The sequence below is a fragment of the Phaethon lepturus genome, unplaced genomic scaffold (genome assembly GCF_000687285.1).
Source record: "Phaethon lepturus isolate BGI_N335 unplaced genomic scaffold, ASM68728v1 scaffold50412, whole genome shotgun sequence".
Taxonomy (NCBI): Eukaryota; Metazoa; Chordata; class Aves; order Phaethontiformes; family Phaethontidae; genus Phaethon; species Phaethon lepturus.
In genome coordinates this window covers 1-23,678 of record NW_010522297.1, presented here as the reverse complement: position 1 = coordinate 23,678, position 23,678 = coordinate 1, and the positions used below count along the sequence as shown (strand labels likewise).

Here is a 23,678-nt window from a genome sequence, read left to right as displayed (position 1 = left end):
CATGATAGAAGCGTATTAGTGAGATTCCTAGGCTTACTAAATAATATATCTTTATAATCAGAAAAATTTAAAAAACCACCACCACCAAAAGAACAAGAAAAAGACCAAACCCAACAAAATACTGTCCTTCAGTACGCCTGTATTTTTAATAAACTACTTCTACCTGCAGAAGTTGAAAAAGCAACCTGTAAAATTGCGAGGCAACTATCATGGGCTTCATTGCAAAATGAGGCCAATCGGCACTTTCTCAACAAGCATCAAGAAGATGCTTTGTTTTGGTCCTTACAGGACAAAGTCTCTAACAAATAGTATGCTAGTGGTTGGTTAAAAATGAAGCTACTGTAATTGCAGACTGCCAAAGACTTCTGTGTTTCTGTCAGTATGAAACCATCAGCTTACTCCCTGCATCCAGAACATTCAAGATTTTAATTCACAAATCTTAACGGGTATGACTAAGCAGAAGAAAAAGCACGTAATTTTATCATCACAATCTGCTAGAAGGCCTGGTATACATTCATATGTGCCTTGTTAATTTTTCAGTTACTTAATTTCAGCATTTAAAGATGCCTCTAATAGCAGTTCTAAAATCCCACTTTGTTCCAACGCTTATGTAAAAGAGACGTGTAACAGTTCCACTTCTGGAAACCAGTTTAAATTTTGCTTAATGCATTGCCTTGCACCATCATCATCTTCATCTTCTACTACAGGTTAGAACGAGTCAGCCAGGGAAACTCCTGGAAGAAAAAAAAAAAAAAACAAAAACAAAAAACCAAACACCACAAAATAAAACCAACAAAACACCACAGAATAAAAAACATATCAGAATGGATGAACAGTAAGAAGAACAGGATACAGATATGTATTAATTACATATGGAATCCACAGGATTCATAAAGATATTCATAAAGATCCATAAAGACTGCTCAAAAACTTTTTGTCTGATTTTGTCAGGAATCGAAAAAAACAACCATAAATTCTTGAAACAGTCATTAAAGACACTATGCATTAAAAATAGCCGACAGAAAAAAACCCAATCAAAAAAATAAGGAAAGCTGATGGCATAGTGTAAAAGCACTCATTCTTCTACCTCCCAAATCTGAAGACAATCTTTCTGCTTTGCAACTACCTCTGCCTTCTCTGTGGTTTAAGTGATATTTCCAGAGGATTTCAGAGGCTTGCCCACATGAAGCTTGCAGAAAAAGAAAGGAAAACATATACATACCTGTTTCTTTCTCTCTGACTGTGGATCAATCATTACATTTATAAGAGAAGGTGTTTGCTTGTCAGCCATGCTTGCTTTCAGCCCATTCTGCAATTCTTCTGGCGTTTTAACAAAGTATCCTTTACCTCCAAAGGCAGACATAATTTCCTCATAGTGTGAATTTGGCAGGAGAGAAACAGGAGGTACACTGCAATGAAATGGAAAACCTCTGATTAATGGCAGGGAAGAATTGCCAGGCTGACCAATTTAATTATTTCAGCACTGATTTTAAAGTGTAAGATGATTATTAAGCTGGCCTGATGAATTCTTCTGTGCTGGAAGAACTATGTTTCCTGTATCACTTCAGCTATGTTTATAGGGTAGCATACTCATTTTCATCTTCTGAAGACATTCCTGAGCAAAGCTTTAGCCTAGTGCTCTTGATACAGAGATCTCAGCTCCAGAAGCAGCCCAGTGTAAACTCAGAACATGCGTCTCAGGAATTTTGGAGATTATCATGATTTTGGGTTTTAGCCCACTATCAATTCTGAACTGTGTGGCTTGAACTGCTGCAGGAGCCTGAGACAACTCAGAGAGTCATCTCTCTGCTGCAGTGTTGTGTAAACAATAGTCTGGACTTAGGTCAGTTGCTTGATTTTGGTAACTGGATTTACTTATACAAACTTAGCCTAGGACTAAGTTCAATTTATGAAAAATTTCAATCTGAATCACAAAGCATTAAAAGTGAAGAGAATGACCATTTTGGTCACTTCTTCCTTAATTAACAGGACATACTTTGAAGATGCTCACCATGTAGCAGTATCTCCAAACTTTAACATCTCCTTCCAGGCATCTGCATCCAAACCAGTGTAAATCCCATTGTTGTTTACTACGACAATCAGGACTGGCAAGTTGTATCTACAAAAAGATGCACTTGGAAGAATTTTGCAATACTTGCACCTTTCTGTAAGGTGTTAAAAGTGTTACTGTTCCTTAAAAATAATATAAATAAATAGACAGATAATTCAATCAATAAATAAAAAGCACTTCCACCTGAACCAGAAACATGATCTACTTATCACTGCTAGCACATTATGTCATAGCAGCATAAAAATGACCTTGTATATTTTCTGGCTTGTTTTCATGTACTCATTGAACAGCAGCATCCTGGGCCTACTAGTTAAATTGATCCTGGCAATACATGAAGAGGGTTGTCTTGAGCAAAAAACAGTTACCTGCAAATAGTTTCCACCTCCATCCCAGAAAATCCGAAAGCACTATCTCCTTCTATGCAGATGACTTGCTTTTCAGGTGTTCGGTCTTTAGCTACCATAGCAGCTGCTATAGCAAAACCCAGTCCGACTCCCATCGTTCCAAAAGTACCCGCATCAAGCCTAAAGGGGAGAATACAGAATTACTATCACTTTATTTCTACTCAAAGTTAATCCATGGTGACTTGAGTTTACTTTTAATAATTTGCCATATACTACTCAAATACTGTTTTATAAACAACTGGTATAAAGAGATAGTAGATGCATATATTATTATATTCAGCCAAACATTTGATAAGACCACAAATGTTTTAAGTGATATAAACATACTGGAACTCCAACTGAAGTTAAGAACTCTTATTGTAGTACAAATAGTGTATAAAGAACTATTCTTGTATGCTTTTAGCTTGCATAGTGACAATACTTCAAAAACATTCCATTACTCTAGAGATAGCCACACTACACGAAATCTTTCTATATTTAATTCCTTGAAAATATAACTAGAAGTCTGAAAGCCATCAGTTAAATACGGCTGTTCAAATTTTAGTCTTCTGTCCAACTTTTGAAATCAAATTGAAAGCTGTAATTAAGTTAGATCATTTCAGTCAGAAGCACATAATGGATACAAAAATACATAAAGAACTACATTATTGCAGGGTTAACTTTTCAAATTTGCTTTCAGATATGCGCAATGCAATCTGAAAAGACAACCATTAACATTATTGTGCCCTTATTTTAAATAAGGGGGAAAAAATGCAAACTCTTCCCCCAACTTTACTGAGTTTTTTTTCTTTTGGTTAGTTGTTTTTTGTTTACACAGAAATATTTAGATTCATTTAGGACACTAGTGCTACTTGCACAAGAAGGCACAAGCTTCACAGTCCGATCAGAAGTTTAACCTCACCAGATAGAACTCACTTTTTCCTCCCATTCAAGAAACAGCACTTAATTTGTACTTACATTAAAACTAGACTACACATAATGATTAAAGTGACATACCAACACTTCCAAATTTGAGTGCCTAAATTTTATGTATGCAGGCTTACATGAAAGTGAGCCCAGTACATAATCCAGTTTCCAAAAATGTATTGATTCTTCTTACGTTTTCCCCATTTCTAAGTGTGTTTCAAAGAAAAACTCTTTGTATGAATTATTTTCAACATGAGAATCCAAACAATTATTTTTCTTTTAAATCAGTATTTACCACAGACTCTGAAGACAGAAATAAACATCTAGAGCAGGGTATTCAACATGATGCTCCTCACTCACTTTCCACAAAAGTGAGAAACTCTTACCATTCTGTTGCAGAACACATAGACAAGTTGCAGAGAATTGTTAAAATCTATGACAGGACATCAGCATATGAGTGGAAAACTTCTCTGAACCCCTCTCCCAACATACTAAACTTTTATTTTTTTATTTAGAACCTTTAAAAAGGAATACAAAAGTTCTGGACCATCGTATTTCTCAGCTAAATGAAAACATTTATACATAGATCTAGCCTGTTGAGTCATCACAACAAAGAAAATACCACACCTTTGACGGGGATAGTAGTTTGGAAGCATAGTTCGTCCAATGTCCATGGTGTTTGCTCCCTCACTTACTAAGATGCAGTCCTTGGGTATCAGTTCTCTGATGTGATGAAAGACTGTGTAATAATTCATAGGCAGGGATTTCTGTAATGCTAATCCCTTAAAAATAACATATATTAGTAACTCCTATGCGCAGAATTTATAATAAGGTGCAAAACTGAGATGTGTAAATAACAGTGATGGAAATAAAACTGCACTCTGCTAGATAAGGCTGAAGTATTTGGTCTTCCATGCATTACATCACGGTTATTCCTTCTGTGTACCTATCCTGGTGACACAATGTATTTATTAGAGGCTCACTCAGCTCAGCAACCCTTAGATGGTCTATCATTATCAGGAAGCTATTGAAACTCAGTTTAACCTGAGAGGCACGTGAAATTTTTCTGCACATGGTTTTGACTACTGGTAACACTCTAAGTGAGCTGTCACCTGTGTACTGGGAGGTAGTTCAAAAAAGTGATCTACTAGAATGAATTTGGTTTAGATCCCAATGTTGGAAACATGCATCTGAACTTGCAGAATATGCAGAGTTGCATAAAGTTAGGCATATGCCAAGCATCTCTGGTCTTTCGGCCTTAATAGCTACCTGCTTTTAACACAGATTATACTTCCACCAGAATTGCTAAACAGTTAAACAACAATTACAGAAGAAAACTAAGAATGTATCTTCATGTAAGCTAGCTTCCACTTGCAGTACTTGGAAGTACTTGGAATACCTGCCCATTGCTTAAAAGTCACTGCGCATAATATAGCGGCTCTGGCTGTGTTCTTCAACTACTGGCTTTAAGAACCCAATCCCAAAGTTCAGTAACTTACACACAGTTTGAATTTATACAAAACCTGGAATACTTCACTTACAGTTAAGTATTAAGACTTAACTTCCAGCTCAAGCTTGACAACGGTAAGCCTGTACCAGAACAGTATACGTTTTCAAAGCCTGGGTGACATGACTGTCAGAAGTAATTGAGGAACTTGGCTATAGACCAGTGACAAAACTGACTATGCATTAGTACCTGTTAAGGCAAGAAACCTCCTCTTTTCATTAATATAACACTACCTTTGATCTTTCTTCATTGTTCATTATTTTGTCTCTTAGTCTCTTCCACCACTCTGAATTAGAAGGAAATTTCAATGGTCTTTTGCTGAATTCTTCCAAGAGCTGGAACAACATTAAAACGTTGCAGAGATTTCTTTCAACATATTAAAAAAAAAAACATCACAAGCATCAGGAATAATGTTATCAAGGAAGATCCCAGCACAATCACAGTAACATTAGTCAGAATCTTTAACATTTACTTTGGGACTGGGTGCATAGCATGAATGTGTTGCCTGAAAAATGGTTTTCCTTGAACACTTTTTTTTTCTTCCGCCCCCCTTTTTTTTTAACTGGCAACTTACTTTATATAAATCAGAGGAAATTAAGGTCAAAACAAGAGGACACCTGACATTACATTACCTGCTTAGTCACAGCGTTTATGTCACCTAATAAAACTGCAGCTGGCCTCACATTATTCCCCAGCTCTTCTGCACAAATATCAATCTACATTTTAAAAAGAAAGACCACCATTAACTCAAAGATATTGAAGAGAATTTTTTTCAGTTCAAGTGAGGAACATTGTTAGACAATGTCCTCATACCTTGTTTTGGCTGTACAGAAATTCATAGAAATGGCATCAGGAAATACTTTATTCAAAGCAAAACCCTATGGCACTGAAAAAAATTACTTAACGTGAGATGAAAAAATATTTTTCTTTACATTCTTTAGAAAAAGGAAATATAAAAGATGTATTATTTCCTAAGTCAAAAGGAATACTAGCTTAAAAATTTGTGTTATTCCTCTGGAAAAGATGCAAAGATTGGAAGCTGAGATTATGTTCCAGATCACTGAAGACAGACCAGTCAGTACACTGAATCAACTACTAGTCTTCAATTACAAACTCTAAGAGAGGAGATTTTAAGAACATAAACAATTTAACGACTTGTCTTTCTAAGAGCTGGCAGATTGCCAAATACATTAATTAGTTAAATCGACTTTCTTCCTCTTTTCTTACTAACATTCCTGAGTGACTGAGCTCTTATAATGACTGAGTCTGGATCTGAAAGTAATTCTATTTAAAAAAAAAATCCAGCTGAGAGCACAGTCAAACAGTATGAAAGGTTTCACAATTTCAAGATAATTTGCTTTGAATCACGGAAATTCCAGTGTTCCAAAGATCACTGAAGTATCATGAGTCTAATCCTGTATTAGTCAACTACATAGAAGTGTCTGCCCTCCTCAGCAGCACCAAGTCCTTGATCACTGGAACAATGTTGTAACCGTTTTAAGAAAAAATAAGGAAGTAAAAAAAAAAATTAAAGAAATCAGAAATATTTCTGGAGAACTACCACAACTACATGCCCTGTACTGCACTGACCATAGGGCAGTATTTGCCACATGCAGTACACTACCAAAATAATTTACAATAATAGCTCTAGGCAATGCTAGAACACAGAGGACTTCCTTCAAGTGGTAATAAATTTCCTCCTTACCTGAATAACCTTTACATCTTGTCGAAACCTTGGTGGAAGACCAAAATGCAAAATCCAATTCAACCTTGCACCAAGCAAGATGATTACATCAGCATGCTGTAATGCCCTAATAATGGGAAAGAAGAGAACCTGATAAGAAAGAATTATTATTAAATTTAACAGTGTTTTCAAAATTAGAAGTAATTCTAACCACCACAGCAAATTCCAGAATATACATATAATCCTTCCTTCCTCCAAGGTGGCTGTTTAGCCCCAAAACACTGTAGCCTTTTACATAGCCAATCATCAAGCCCTTCTTGAGTTTAGGAACTCCAGAAGAAAATTAATTACTATTTTCCTAATATACTCCGTTTGGGAAAGGAATCATTACGCTAGGAGACTAACAAGATGCTATAATGCTGTTGAGGTTAAAGCAAAAGACTCACTACTGTGATACCGGCAACAGCTGGTGCCAAAATTAAGATTGTTGTGGACCTCTCAGCTTAGACTCCTGTTAATTTACCTTTCAGCTGCATAGACAATATTTGGTATATGCTTTTATTCTCCATTTTTCTTAACAGCATGCTTAATAATCATAAAGCTGAGATGCTCAACAACAAACAATATTTTAATCTCAAAGCATATAAATGCTCCATCTGCAAGCTGACTCAGTGCATATTCATACCTACTAGGGTTCTTAGAGTTTCTTCACATTAATTTTGCCAAAAAGAGCTCTTATAAATGACTTTAAACATGGTCCTTCAGTGTAGTTTGAAATACACTATTCTTTTTAAATAAAGTGTAATTTAGTGACAGTGTATTGCAAACACCATGCAGAGACAGCAGATAACAAAACTCCACCTTCAATGTGTGCATCTTAAGCTTGTTTACGGTGTTAAAATAAAAAGCTAGTAGTTTGTCTAGTGCACTAAATTAGATGTTTAACAAACTGTTTACCAGTTTCATTTTATGTTATGAAACACGTACTCACAACATTGATACATCTACTTGCCAAGGTTTCATAGTTACAGAATATTAGCTCTCAGATAAAGTATCTTCCTGGCCAGCATTCTAAGCACTGTCAAGAGTGATCTACTTAAATCTGTTGTCTTTTTCCAAGCAAGATCTTCAGTGCTCTAAAATGAGGTACAGAATGTGGCTGAAAACTTTCTGTTCTATGTATTTTTTCTTCCATGGCACTTGTAGACCACTACAATTCCTAGTTGTTTCTCAGATGTTAGGATTAGAAGCCTTGCTTTATATTTACGTTGATCTTGCTGCAGCTACACAATTTGGATGGTTATCAGGAACTACTCCTTTTGCCATTGGTGTAGGCAAAAAAGGCAGTCCACAAAGGTCCACCAACTTTCTGATGTTGTTTTCAGCATGTGAATAAGCAGCACCTGAATGAAATGAAAGAGACTGCTTAATACTACAGAAACCTACTGTATTCGCTTGAATTTCAATTAACCTGATTATATTAGTGGCAGAAAGAGTACTATTTCCCATTACGAAAGCTGCCTGTTATTTTTCATTCTGGAGAATTCAAAATATAACATGCCAAACTACAGGTATTTGCGTTCAAGTTTCCTGTATTTTTGACAAAAACTTTTTATTAAGACTTCGGCTAAACTAGTCAGCTATTTCTGTGAAGCAGGGCAGGGAAAAATAGGAGATTTTGTTCATCTAAAACTACAATTTTGAGTGGGTGAAGTTTGGTATTATGGGGCAGAGACTTCTGTGGCAGCAACTGGAGGTGGCTTTTGTGTTGCGTCATGTCATTTTTTGCTTGCCCCCTGCATGGCATTGTATCACATGCTCCATAATAATCTACCCAAAGAGGTCTACTATAAGCCTTTAATGAAAAAGGAGAAACTCAAAAAAGACCGTAGAGAGACATGTGTTTGTGCCTACATCTATCGTAATGCTACCTTCAGTACAAAACTGCTGAATTAAGGTTGCCCAGGCAATCTAGAAAACTAATTGGTCCTTGTGCAATGAATTTAAGTTCATGAGTCTTAAATCCTAAAAAATAAACTTCTACATTTCTTCCAAAAATTGTGCTAACAACAATATATAGTACAAAGTCCAAATACATTTGTTAAGTAGATTTGAAGAAAACACATTTCTCAATTGTTGCCATCAACAAAACACGTATCTATATATTTTTGAGTTTTCTACCTTTCACTTTCAAAGAACACCCTTTTGTTCATGTGTATCAAGCCAGAGAGAAGAAAAAAACCTCTCCTGATCTACCTTCTGTCTACTATTTCATTACCTAATCAATTATAAGATCCATCTCATCTCAACCATTTAAATCCCTGATTAAACGCTGTATCTCTCCGAGATATAGATTGTTCCCATGTCTGCAGGAAAACAGCCTGGGTGAAACAAGTTGGTTATTTCAATTCTGTTCCTAGCAGACCTGTACCTTCAACAGAATTACCACGGCAGTGACTGACATTCCACAAGGAGGGGAAAAAATAAGTGAACCAGCACAGAGAATAATTAACCTCTATCTTTAGGGACACCTCTATTTCAGGACTGAAATAGACTGGCAGAGTACAATGGAAAGGCTGTAAAACAGCAATAATAGCAACACCTGCTGCGTTGCTTCATCCCAACACAGGTAGGCTGGCACTTTCAGTAAGTCCATGAGAAAAAATGACCTTTGGTTACTCTGATTCTTGCTATCTATGCTAGTGCATCAGACAGAGAATGTAACTTCTGTATTCTTGATAGGATGAGAAAAAACAGCCTCAAGTTGTGCCCAGGGAGGTTTGGATTGAATAGCAGGAAAAATTTCTTCACCCAAAGGGTTTTCAAGCGCTGGAACAGGCTGCCCAGCAAAGTAGTTGAGTCACCATCTCTGGATGTATTTAAAACACATGTGGCGCTTAGGGACATGGTTTAGAGGTAGAATTAGTAGTGTCAGGCTAACAGTTGATGATTTTAAGGGTCTTTTCCAATATAAATGATTCTATGATTCTGACAGAATTTGTTTGGAATTTTCAAAGTGATTCCTTGGTATTGCCTCTACGCTTAAGACAATGGTTATCTGACTTTTTTTCTACTTAAATGTTTATTTTATCAATTGACTTTTCTCTTAAACTAGATGAAAAAGACAACTGTTACACAACAGATTGAAATTTGATGTTAAAATCTGCTCTGTTTTTAGAATATTTTTAAAGAACTTTGTCTGGGGTTTTTTTTTTTGTTTGTTTTAATAGCGAGTGAAAATGAGATGGTTAACACTCATGGGGAAAAGAAATCACTTCAGTCATTGTTCTTGTCCCAGATTTGTACAGTTCAAAGATACATCAAAGCATGCTACCTTTGCCAATGATTAGCAGAGGCTGCTTGGAATGAGCAATGATAGACACCGCTTTGGATACAGAAGAGCATTCAGCCTTGCTGATGGGGGGTGGCAGGCAGCATTCCACGTACCTGGAAGTCAAGCAAAGCAAAAGAGGCTCTAAAAAAAAATTCAAAACAAGAAATGCTGAAGGACAAAATCTATTATTTAGCACGAAACCTTAAAAAAGTTGCTGCGCACCATGTTACTCACAGCATTTATCAGAACAGGGTTTATTTTTCAAAACAGACCTGGAAGTTTTTCCTGCATGTTTCTTTAATCTCATAGGTAGTGTTGTTCCAGAGATTTACAAAGTGACATCACTATATTACGATCATAGTAATTCATTCCTTTTTGCACATTTCGTTACAAACTATAATCTATATGACATGCTATGATGCAAGGTTACATTTAGAGTCTGGATTTTTTGTATAATTTCAGCCTTGTGGCAAATTATTTAATCTCTTGCTCTTGTTTATCTTTTTCTTGTTTCAAGAAAAGAAAATATAAAAGTAACTCAAAACTAAAAATTATTTTATTCAGTGACTTGAAAAATAATGAATATAACCTTTACGCACTTGACAGAGCTCTTATTCACTTGAAGATTCACAAAATCTCCAGGTATGTCAATATAGCAGGAACCCGGACGACCATATATGCTGGTTCTTACAGCCTAGAAAACAGATAATCACAGTTTTAACCACTATTTGAAGGATTTTAAGTCTTTATTCGCAAAATCCAAGCAAACTCTTCAGTGGGTAGAGAAGGAACATGCTGTTTCATATTGCTGAAACACTACAGGGAAAGCTCCCATGGATTCATTTATACCAATAAATTCAAATTTTGATAGCTATTTACATCTTCCCCTATACATCACCTGAAACCTTTCAGTAGATGCACAGTATTGGACTGTAAATTCTCTGTTTCATTTACAACGAGACAAATGCATTATCAACTATTGTATTTGAAAATACTAAATTATAATTTCATGCTGAATTCTATTTAAAGTAACATAGAGAAAAACCAAGACAACCAATGCTTCCATTTTCTATTACTTTTGATTCCAGTTCTGTTATAGGTGGATGCTCTGCTGAATGTGCACTTCTGGAAACAGTATCATTGTATGCAAAATTTAGGCTGACATGGCCGAAGTGTTGCTATAGCAGTAGTAAGAGGCTTTTGTAACCCTTTCTGAAATGTTGTGATAAGGATATGTTTTCTCTTGCTCTCTCAAAAAACCCCACCAAACCAACAACCAAAACGCAAACACAACCATCTCCACACCCACCATCCCCCAATCTCTTTCATATAATGAAAAAAAAAGAGCTGAAGTTCATGGTATTGCATTTCTAGTTCTTGCACCTCTCCCTAAAAACATTCCTTCATAAAAATTTTCCAGCTCTTGACTGAAGCTAGCAAAAAATGCTGTAGGGATCAGTAAGCATCAGAATGGACCAGAATGTATTTCTAACCTGTTGCATAGCACAGTTTGTAGGAAAGACCTCCCTGGTCATTAATTTACTCAATCAACTGTCACCTAACATCTACAGGATCAAAGTATTTACAGTAACAGATATACAAAAAAAAAAGCCCTCAAAGCTTATCGAGTCAGAGACAGTTACTCAATGTTCTGTTGCTAATTTAGTATTTTTTCATACCTTTTCAATAACACCAGGAATAACTTCTAGGCTGCTTGGGCGGACAGATAGTTTGTTGTACAGCCTACCAGCTTCAACCTGAATAAATGCATATAACCATTATATTGATTTCTCAAAGTGATTTGCTCATTTCCATCTCATTTCAACATGAATAAAACAGAAAAAATGCCAAATGGAAAGCAACAAGTTGAAAACTCCCACATAAAAAACATGCAGTTCCTCAGCTGGTGGAAACTGTCAAAGCCATACTCATTCCACTGAGGACTTAGGTATTTTTTTCCAGAAGGTGGTGCTTCTTTTCTTGGGAAGTTTGTTTTGCTTTCTTCCATCTCAGAAGAGACAGACAACAGCAGTTTATACCAGCTGAGAACCTAAACCACAGCATGAATTGTAACATGACTGTGGACAAAGACATTCCAAATAATCTGCTGTATTTACACAGTGTCAATCTTAAACCAGTAGATGGAGCAAATCAACAGCATTATAATATCTGTCAGGAAACGTTAGCGTTCGGGATTGTTATTCTTACACTAATGAAGAAACAATACAAATCATTTAACTGAAATCTTTTTGTACAAAGTTGTATGTCTGTGTACCTGTGGGAATTCTTGGAAAGCTCCCATGGTTTCCTGATTTCTGTCAGAAGAGCCTCCAATAACAATCAAAGGCCTAGAAAAGGGTATTAAAAAAACCCAACCTTAAGCATACATACATTTTTTATTAACTGCAATCATATCTGTAAACTCTCCTGATGGTCAAATCCTACTGCTCTTGAGATTCTGCATACCTTCAGCACCACAAACCTCAAAAAGAATAGAAAGTGCCCAGCACAATACAGGAGTGAATTCTACATATCAGTGTGTCACCTGGTAGACTTCCTAGCAGCTTTGGGGTCACTAGTTTCAGGACAGCCTGGCTGTATTAAGTTATCTGCATCTTGCATAAAACGTCCAAACCCAAGTCAAATTGCTAGCAATTTTCATTAAAGTTTGGTAACATGGGTGACAAGGTGGTTTGAAAGGAATGACAATAGATAATCTAAAAAGCTAGAAAGTATCGTTTGATGCAAAAAGTATTAAGATGTTTGCTCATAAGAGACATTGTAACATGTACAAACACTAGAACTAAGAAACATGGTAGGAAACAATCTTTTCAGAAGATTAGATCTTCTTTGTATACAATTAGGAACATAGTAGGATCTAGCTGATTACCTGGCAGCACTTCTCCCTGTGCTCAGTTTTTACTAAAAACAACCCAGAAACCAAAAAACAACCCAAAAAACAATGACTAGAGAGATGAACAAAAATTTAACATGCCTACAAGTAGTTCTGTTCTTAAATTAGTACATAGCTATGTGAGAAAGGCAGCATTAGTTTATAATATAGGTTATACATTCCACAGAAATACATTTTTATTACAATTTCCACAAAATACAATAGACTGTCCCACAGTGAATGAAAACTGGCATTTTATTCCGTTTGTAGGTCAAACTCCTTAAAAAGCTAAATGCTGACTTAATAAGAAAAAGCTGGCTTATCAATCTGCTCATTCACCCACACTAAATTGAAATACTGGGTCAATAGCTTTCTAGGCTTTTCTCCTAAACCATTTCTCTTCAGATACTGTCTTCCCTTTGACAGCATTTATCTATCCAAGGTGTTAAGCTGATTACAGTGTGCTCAATGCATAATGCTAAATTTAATCACCCATAAAATTTGGGGATATGCGCATCTAGATCCAAGCTTCATAACCAAGCCATTTCTCTGCCACAAATAAAAAATGTCAGTTCTAATCCTCCGACACGGTGAGATGAGAACTTCAGGCTGTACCTTACCTCTATGAAAAATCCTTATGGAAAATCCATGTGGTGTATACTCTACAGTATTTTATTGTTGATTCTCTCCCCTCAGCAAAATGGTGATGACTATCCATAAAACACTAGTCTGTTTCACAGTGACAAACCCTGTGTTCCTTTCACTTACCTTTTTCAAATTTATTTAAATATTTTAAAGAACAAAGTAACTAGTACTCCCCAATACTGAAATATAACAAAGAGAACGCTCTAACTTGAAGAAAGCCAACTCCAACAGCTATACCTTGCGATTTGGTTCTGCTTTGAAAGTTTACATTATAACCAGAAAGAAGTTCTTCCCCAATGAAATCATCATACTGTACTACTGTCACAATACTGCAGACAATTTTAAGAGCAGTCCTTATTACCGCATGTAGTTTAAATTAAGTCAAAAACAGTGAGGCAGGAATACGTTGACTACAGTGAAACTAGCAAGAATACCAAGCATTATGGACTTGCAGTAGAAGAATTTTACTAAACTGAAAAAAATCTCCACTGCAACCTCTGGTAAAGAGCATGGTATTTCACTATGCTACTGTACACCAAAATCTTACAAGTATCACAAACTCTTCTTTGGAGCCTATTCTCACAGCCAAACTGAGATACAAAAGCTTTTGTTCAGAATGAGGCAGGAGATAAGAAAGCAGCACCGTAGGCAATTTTAACATGAAATATCAAAAGGTTTTACCCTCGGAAATGCAGTTTGCCAAGCCTTCATTAGCTACCTATTTGGCTAGATTTACATGTCCAAGAGCTCAGTGTGACAAGCCCACAGGGTAAACCAAAGGCTTTTCTACTCAGATAACCTGTACTCAGGCAATACAACCTAAAAAAGCACAATCGGTAGCACATAGTGTCATCAGACTGCTTGACTTTCTCCCAGTTGATGCAGAAGAGGTTTCGTTCACCTGGAAGTGACTGAAACGGAGCAGAATCAGAATGGGTCTCCAAGGCTCAAGGACAACAACTCATACAAAACTTTAAGGGCTATCACTTATTCCGAGTTATTCAAAGTCAGAACCAGCAGGGTCAGTTCAATTATTAGCTTAGTATTTCTGTGAGAAATGAGCCAAAGCTCAGCCATTGCAGCATGTTAACAATGCCAGGTGTAATGTCATGGAATTACACGACATCTGAGATACTGATGAGGGCTAACCTTGCCCTACAAATTGGTCTCCTCATGCCACTTTCTCACAGTGAGAAAGGCGACTTAACACCTTGTCGCCACAGGAAGAGGAAGACCTCTCTAACTTCTGTTCCCAGCTGCATAATCCACTCCCTCCCTTGCCTAGGTGCTTGATGCTTGCCTGACTGCAGAGTGAGCTGATTCAGATCGCTTATCTAACATGACATTATTTACTGATTTTTGCTGGGTTAGCTTTTTGCCAGAATAATGAACCGAATGTGATTGGGCAGACAAGTGCCAGAGCCGTCAAGAGCGCAAGCAGCAGGAGTACATGGCCAGGACAAAGGTGTGGGGATGATGTGGGCCTATGTCCCTTTTCACAGCAGACTGTATTTGATTGGTGTAACCAAACCTCTCAATGTGTATTGTATTTTCATCTGCTTTCCTTTGCTAGGGTTACTCCTGCTCTTCTCTTGCAACACTCCTTCTCTGTAGTGCCTGCCCAAGTATTCATGCTGCTGTCTAGTGAAACAGGCCAGAAATCTGATCAGTTAACAGAAAAATCCCTATTCTTCCTCTCCAAAGCATAGCGCTCTTTCTTATGCTGGTAATGCCAGCCAAAAGTAAATGTGAAAACATGTCTGGGATTCTCAGACATCAGTGGAGGTGCCTACTAATGAAGGAGCCAAGGAAAATTAGCTTCATTAGGCTAAATTCATGGTTTGTGAATGTTTACTTCTCTCCTTTTGACACATGGCAGGCAAAAGGCAAGCCTGATGTGACCAGTGAAGAAAATCATTGGGCAAGCACTGTGGTTTGGTCAGTGAAAACCAATCTTCTTACAATATCGTCAAATCTTCTGCCAAACTAAATAAGTCACTCCATCTTTTGGCAGCAGTACACGTTTATGCAAGATCAAGTCAGGTAAACAGAGCTTATCTCAGGCAAAACTCAGTTGGTGAGAAAATAGCAATGTCTCCTGCAAATCCATAAGGAAGTGCCATGAACACTTTCTTATAACCAAATCAATGACTGTCCAAAAGCAAGGTTTTCATAGGATTAAAAAAAAAAAAAAATCTAAGATCACATAAGGACAGCAGAACTTTTGTCAAGAACTCATTTTTCAAAAAAGAATTTGAACACTAGATGTCTTTTTTCAAAGTGTCAGAGACTTGATTGGTTAGTGTTCCCATTATCGAGCTTCCTTTGTCCATTAGCCATGGCTAATCTAATGCTCCAGATCACATGCACTTGGTATTACCAGAGCTTCTACCCAAAATACCTCATACAGCTTTCTGAACAGTTTTCAGTGGCAGACCAGTTAAAGTTGCCATGTGAGGGCTTGTGGGAGTAAATGCTATCACTCTGTACATCATTTAATTCAATACTTAATTACTGCTCTAAATGTCTGAGTGGGGAGCAAATATGGATTTTAATAATGCAGCTGTCAATCTGTTCACATTTGAAATACAGTAATTCAAAGCAATGTGGATGTAAATTTAGAAAAAAATCTCTAAGACTTTCCACAATCAATAAAGCATTACAGGCTGAATATCGACTTCATTTTCAAATGTACCCATACAATCAGGTATACTGACAGATTTTCTAATATATGGATAATGGGGTTGGACAAAAAGGAGAATTTTATCCATAAGAATATAAAAAAGTGGAACTAAATTACTTTTAGGGTTGATAAATGAAGAATTCCCTTCTCATCACCCCCAAGAAAATACAAAAAGTCCTATACTAAATATTGTGGAGCTCAACATCTGCAACAAATAACAGCAAACAATCATTAGAATTTTAAAGGGAAAATGTAGTCAAATTACCAGCAGTTCATGGTTGCATTTGCCATCCCACCAAGGGCATGTAAAAAACCTGGACCGGACACTACAAGACATACTCCTGGTCTAGAGGGAGGGGAAAAAAAGAAAAAAAAGGAGATCAAGAGAAAAGGAGAGTGAGCACAGGGAACACTAAACAAATCACCAACAAAAATTAGTAAGATGCTGACATATAAAGTATTGAAGTTTTACTCATGTCATCAAAATGCATGAACAGCCAGGGATTTGTATGAAGGACTATAAACATGGGACTCAAATAATTCAGCTGTACCAACTGAATTAAAAACCCAAGTGAACAGTTATGTGCCACCCACACAGAGGCCTGCAACATATGCAGGCTCATCATAACACAGCTCCTTACTACTTTTATTGCATTTACTCCATCATCTAGCATTTCTATGGAATTTGGTAAGCCACTTATGTTTGCAATTTTCTCAACTCCACTTTAGCACTAGATACCAGTGAAGAAAGCTCACAAAGGAAGTGCATCTGATTCAACACAAATTTTATTACAGTTTCATTCAGGCAGAGGCACTTGTTATTCCAGATGACAACACAAAAATGACAATTCTTAACTACTGAGCATTCTTTAGTAGCTTTACAGACTCTTTATATATCATGAAAAAAAAAAAAAATCTTACTTCCAGAGGACTACTCAAAAGAACTAAAAAACTGCATAACACAGGTGTCATGCTTGCAGGCAGAATAAGGAATGATCACCTGCATCATTGGGTCTGCAACTGTAAGCAAGCAGACACCATCTTTAATTTAGAAAAGGATCCATGGGTTAACCCAAGAAGCACACCTCACAAGTTACAGGCCACAGAATGCTTCCCAACAACATTAGGAGCAAAATGTAGTAGAAAAGAGGAAAAAACAGTATTTTCATGTCAGAAGCAGCACAGGGGAGACTGGAAGGCATATGATCAGTCTCTGTATTGATAAGGTATTTGTTGAATAATACACACAGATGATGAAGTTAAGGTATAGCGGATCTACCAAGTAGCAACAAACAATGGTGGCATGATTTCTGTCCCTCATACCAATGGTGTCAAACTACTATTCAGAAATTAAAAGAAAAAAAAAATTTAAAATTTTTAAGTTGGACAACATTACATGAGCTTAAGCATCTCCTTGTTCCTATCCTGAATCATAGCAATGGAAATACTGACAACCATTATTGACAATTATTTTAAAGTTTTCATTCCATTTTAACTGCCCTACATCTACACACACTAAAAACACCCAGCTCCAAAACAGAAAAACACTCCTAGCTTCTAACCGTTAAGTCTAATACAGTTAATATTATATTATTATAAATATTAATAAATATGGAATGTACCTGCCAGTCAAATATCCAACAGCAGATGCAGCATAGCAGGCCTATTGAACATAGTGGAGTTAATTATACAGTTATTATTACATATACATTTCATGATATCTTGTACATAACTTTCAACAAAAATACTGAAAATAAGCAGGTACAGATTTTGCCCTAATCATTAGAGCTTAAATGTAAATATAAGCACCCCTTCACCCTCCCCATTATAGGGTGTGTTCATGGAGGCTTATGTGAAAAATCTCAAAACTCATCTCCACATCTCATGCTTCTGTTATTCCAGGATATTACATTACAAATATTTATGATTTAAAAACAAATGAAAAAACAGCAACATAAAAGAAAACCCCCATAACCAGGGAAGCAAAATGAACAGAACAGCATAAGAAACTTCTGCCTTCTAGACTAACATGTAAGAGGGATTTACAAGAGCAAGGCAACAAACAGAAATCCAGCCATCACTGGAATGACTCATCGTGTTTCAGAAATTAAGCAAAAGGTTGAAATCACATGCTGGAAAGATTCATTAGAAGATTAGGGATTGTCTTTCACAAGCTGAGCTGCTGAAGTACTTCTCACTCCATTTCTGGTACCACACTTAGCTTTAGCTACTTTGTCATTTAAAGAAAAATTGCATTTTGCATAATTTTCACAAAAGTAGTGCCTGCAACATGTATTAGCAGAGCTTAGCAACAGCATTATTACAGAGTATGATTTTATGCTATTCCTGTAGTAATATTAAATATTTGGATGTAAAGTTCACCTGGTAAGAAGACAATATGTCATCAAGCAGAAACAGAAGCTTACGGCAGACCTGAGAACTCCCAAGGATTCAGACACAGGATATTGCCAACTCCCTCCCTCATATTCTCATGCTTTTGTCTTGAATTCAGCAAGTTCTAACAATTAATGGGAAAAAAGCAATTTTGCAAATTCTTTTTTAAAGTAAGGTCTTGGCCTTATAGCCTGCCTCTTCCATTTTGAAATAGAGTTGGGATTTTGTTTTTCAGTTGTATTTGAGTACTATTATAGTAAGAGGAGTAAGTAACACAAAAGCTCCTTCTAAAAGTCTACAAAGCTACTAAGCATTTTCCTCAAACCTATGAATAATTCTAGATAACACAGCATGTTAGCAACGTCAGCTTAAATTGAGTGAAAACACAGACTTCTTATAACAACATGACTAAATCTATCTGTCATAGAAGAGACATGATCATCAATAATTTTGAAGGTATACTTAAAAGATCTTTTTCTATGTGAACAGTAAGAATGAAAACCCATTTTACTTATGAACCTTGCACCCTCACCACTAAAATAGGAGTAATGACACTCATATTACCTGTTAAGGTCACAACACAGTTGACCAGCTGAAACCAGATCCTTCTTTTCCTCAGACAGGCCAGAAGGCCGTAGGCATATAAAATGCCAATGACCAAACCCACAATCAACATTAGGAAGAAATGTCAGAGGTCCAAATGCAGGCACTGAACTCAAAGTTTGCAACCACCGACGAGAGCTGGGCTTGAACTGTAGCCAAAGCTGAGGCCTGTTGCTCTCATACAAGTAGAAGAACACTAAGCAGGGTTTAATTAAAACTAGCCTGTTTTCAACTCAAACATAAGCAAACTAATACAACATTGCTAGTAAACAATGGTTAAGCATTTTTGTACACAGTGGCCCAGTTAAAACAGTACTGCCATGCCTAGGAGCGGGCCTGAAGTCCTTATGGCAATTGTACCTAATGCTAAACATTCCTTTAGGACTTTTGATCAACTTGTTAGGAGAACTTGCTGTATGAGCCTGAGCTTGGTACACTATGTCTTTTGTTATGACATACAACTTAAGTGCAGGCCTTGAAAATATGGACACAGGTTTAAAGCAGCAGTGACAGAATAATAAGCAGCTTGCTGATGGCCAACTACTGGTCATTGAAAAAGTACAACTTTGAGTGTTGGGAAGACACTGCTTTTGCTTTAGGAAAAGCAGTAATGGCTAAGCAAGGGAGGGGAAAAAAACCAAACCAATACAGAACAAAAAACAACCAACAGATGTGCAACAGGGTAATGCACCTGTCTTGGCCTGGGAAAGTAACGCCCATCCAGCACAACACAGTCCAGGCATGGAGGCCAGTGGGTAAGATCTGTTCAGAGACCAAAACATCTTATAAAAAGAGATCTTTCATCTAAGGGGTGGAGAAAAAAAGATGTCCACTTTGGTACCAGCTGCCTTTATTGAAGGGTTCTCAACTCTTATTCCGTTGACAGCTAGCACCATCTGTGCTAACTACTCCACACCAGCTCCAGCATATTATATACTAATGACTCACTTAGGATACTATTATCAAGAAGAGATTACTTTAAATATGCAGTGGTAATTATTATTAAATATTAATAACTAAACAGTAGCAGTATGTGTTGTTTAATGAGTAACAATCTTGTAAAGGGTTTTTTGAAGTTTAAAACTGACCTGGGTTATCAGTCTTCTAACAGTCACAGCAATCTCTAACTACCCAGGAACACTATTCAGTGTTCAAGGAGCATATGGGACATGGGTTAAACTGCTTCTAGCAAACTTGTGCCATGTTACAGAACATAGGAGATTAGCTAACATATCGGTAGCACTACTGAGCTTTTAACATCATGCTTTAACTTCGTCTTTCTAGTCAGTTTATTCTGCAGTTTTATGTGCTCTTGCTACATCTGGCCCAGAAATGAGGCAGAAACTCAACCCCTGGAAAAAACTTTTGTTTTCCATTGATCTCAGATCATATACAGCTGCCTTCACCAATAAAGGAAGCAGCTGTATACACATCCTCCACAGCCAGACCACACAACTAATAAACTTGGACAATTAAAACCATGACATGTAAATATTAAGTGTATCTTGAAAATACTGTGTACAGCCTTTTACCCTTTCCTCTGACAAGCAATTACTCTATGACTTCACTGAGAACAAAAAACAAAACAAAACCCACCACAAGATGTATCTTTGTTCATCATTTTCCATTCTCCAAAGATGAGAAACCCTGACATTCTGATGTAAAAACAAATCTTCATGTTATTGTTATTCCCCTAAGCAAAAGTACCTCACCATTCAACAGCAGAAGGCTTCTTCTCTTGTCAATCTAACAAACAGAAAAGAGCCTAGTAAAGAGTGATAAATAAGACAGCATCTCATTTGGCAGTGCAAAGCAATCTCCCGTTATTTACAGACACATGAGGAAATTTTTTTAATCATATTAGTAACAAAAGCTAAAACTAGAATATTTGCTAAATGGCCTACAGGAATATAAAGACTGTGTTGAATTCCCAGTCCTTCAAAGGAATCAAACACACCTTTTAAACGTACTTGTATATGTTTGCCTTTCTCACATATTACAGATTTTTCCATATAGAAGCATGCATTCCTCTATAAATTATCACATTCCAAATTAAGGATGTAAGGATTAGACAGCAAAACATACAGCTTGTAACCACCTGATTCAGGAGAGCTAACATTTTAATACTTCATTGACGTGTGGGACAATTCACGAAGGCTATGAACTACATGGTGGAAAACAGAAAAAGAACACCACTGCAAAACACAGGCACCTGAACATGGTGCAGGCCCAGAATATTAAAAGGAGCTCCTTGTAAAAGTAGTAAAATTCTAATTAATAGTGTTCACAGAGAGACAGGATCCATAAACAAGTTAAAGCACAAGAAAAATCTCCTGACAAGATAATAATCAAACTATTTATTTATTTGTTGGCATCAGCTATGGAAAATTGACAAATGTAGTAGAGCAACTCTGAGTATGGAAAGCTGATGGTCCATTTGCTAGCAGTGCAATACAGAGTCAGTTTGTGTAGCAATCCTTGAAAATGAGGTATATACCTGAGGTTATTATATTCAGCCTCAGACCATCTAAGAAACTGTTGAATGCTTACAGAGTTACTACTGGGGAAAAAACAAACAAATCAAGAACTAGTGGCATAACATCAAAATGCTAATGAGCTTGAGTCTAATTTCTGATACCTAGACAACAAAGCTGAAATATATACAATTAAGATTGTCTAACTGTATGCTCATGCTTGATTTTGAGCATTTGGAAGCATTGTAACTTTCTATGGTTTGTTCTTTGGTAAGCTTTTAGAACACAGTTAAGGAAAAAAAGATACTACGATTATTGAAAATAGTCAGGACAAATTTATTAGCAGGAAAACTTTCCTGTTTGGACACTGCAAGAACAGAACAGAGACAAGGAAAAAAAAAAACAAACCCTATCTTTTTAGGCCTGTAGGTGATAACTCTTAAGTAAAACATCCTTCTAAACAAAAAGGAAAGAAATAGCTAAGAAAGTTCTAAAAAAGGAATTAAAATACTACCAATTAGAGAGAGAATGATAATATTGTCCTAATTTGGAAGGCAGGACATCAGCAAAAGAAAATGACGGTAGAAAAATTTAAGGGAGAAGCATCTTGGAAAGTCTATAGAAAGCTACAGAAAAACAACTTGGATAAGTCTCCCAAAGAAGCGGCAAATAAAATTTAACAACATATGACTTGAAGGAGACAAAATTGATCATTTCTTCTTTCTGCAATAGACTGCTTTATTCAAATTCTTTTTCTCTCTATTTTAATCCTATCTTCTCTTCCTTATTGCAGAAAGGCATCTAAAAATTAAAAAAAAAAGTTGCAATTCCCTTATCAGAAAAGGAAGGGGCACTTAAAAACTGAAAGGGGAAAAGAAACACCCAACCCAATCCATCAAAGTTCTCCTTTATTCTAGAATAACAGTAACTGCTTCTCTACATGTTCTTTAAAGGAACGTTCAAAGACCACATTCTTCCTGGTAAGAAAAGGTAAATTAGATTTCATTCCATTGTAAAACAGTTAAAAGAAAGAATTGGTCCTACTATAGATATATACTTACGGCTTGTTCGTTTCTCATTCCTACGTATTTTATTCCAACTGCTTGGGCTGCAATTGCGATTTCAGTGACGGGAATACCCACAATGCCAAACATGTATTCAATATTCTAGAAAGAAAAATGTTAGAAGAAATCAGAATTGTTTCTACAATAAATAATAAACTTCAATAAACATGTGAAACGCAGTCATATTAACTATACAGGCAGTCTAAAAGTAAATTGTAACAACGTATATTTTCACATAAAAGTTCAGAGGCCACTGTGGAAACATATACAGTGGCAGCTGGTGTTTGCAGTTCAGTCCTCTGTAGTTGTTCCACTGCTTCTAGGCCTCCAAAATCTACTGCTTGCACAACTGCTCGGCCCAGCTTCTCAGTAGTCAGCGTATGTTTAGCTTTTTTTACTGACCACTTCTTACTTGTGATGTCTCTGCCATGTCCCAGCATGTCAACTTTACCTCTTCTGGAAATTCCTCATATCATTACATGTTCTTACGCTTTCACAGAGGATTAACAGAAAAAAGGCCCCAGGAAACAAATGGGGTGGTATCATACCCCAGGAACTTATAGATTAAAAGACTATACTTATTTTTATTACAAATAAACTACCTTTTCATGCGTCACAGACCAAACAGAAAATCTTTTGTTAAGACCAGCGTCAGTTCATCACCATCTCAAGTTGGGAGACAACAAACACTACGATAACCGTAAGGGCGGAGCTCCCACAGGCAGAGGGGCAGCGGGCAGCCAGCAGTACCTGATGGGAAAGCTCGTAAGGGGGAAGAAATAAGCGAAGGACTGGGGAAAGCCGCACAGGGGTCCCCACCTGACGCCTGCCCATGGCAGCACTGGGACCTGCCGGGGCCGGGCTCGCTGCCGGCGGGACCTTCCCCCTTCCCACAGAGCGACAGGGCAGGCCCTTCTCGCCCGCCCCAGGGAGAACGGCAGCAACGCGCAGGGTGTGTCCGGCCGCGCACCCTCACTTCTCTCCATCCCCGCGGGCACTCGTGACCTGGCCCAGCC

At 37.0% G+C, this 23,678-nt stretch overlaps 1 protein-coding gene across 1 annotated transcript; it reads right to left on the bottom strand.

Moving 5' to 3' along the window:
- Positions 1 to 701: 701 nt before the first annotated feature.
- HACL1 (2-hydroxyacyl-CoA lyase 1) lies at positions 702 to 23,496 on the bottom strand. Its single transcript, XM_010281749.1, has 17 exons — positions 23,413 to 23,496; positions 22,660 to 22,764; positions 17,750 to 17,790; positions 16,393 to 16,473; positions 12,182 to 12,254; positions 11,586 to 11,663; positions 10,506 to 10,600; positions 9,907 to 10,019; positions 7,840 to 7,975; positions 6,594 to 6,699; positions 5,521 to 5,604; positions 5,122 to 5,223; positions 4,009 to 4,163; positions 2,437 to 2,595; positions 2,012 to 2,119; positions 1,223 to 1,409; positions 702 to 734 (listed from the first exon to the last, which is right to left on the bottom strand). The coding sequence occupies exons 1-17, from the start codon at positions 23,494 to 23,496 to the stop codon at positions 702 to 704; spliced, it is 1,740 nt and encodes a 579-aa protein (XP_010280051.1).
- Positions 23,497 to 23,678: the final 182 nt, after the last annotated feature.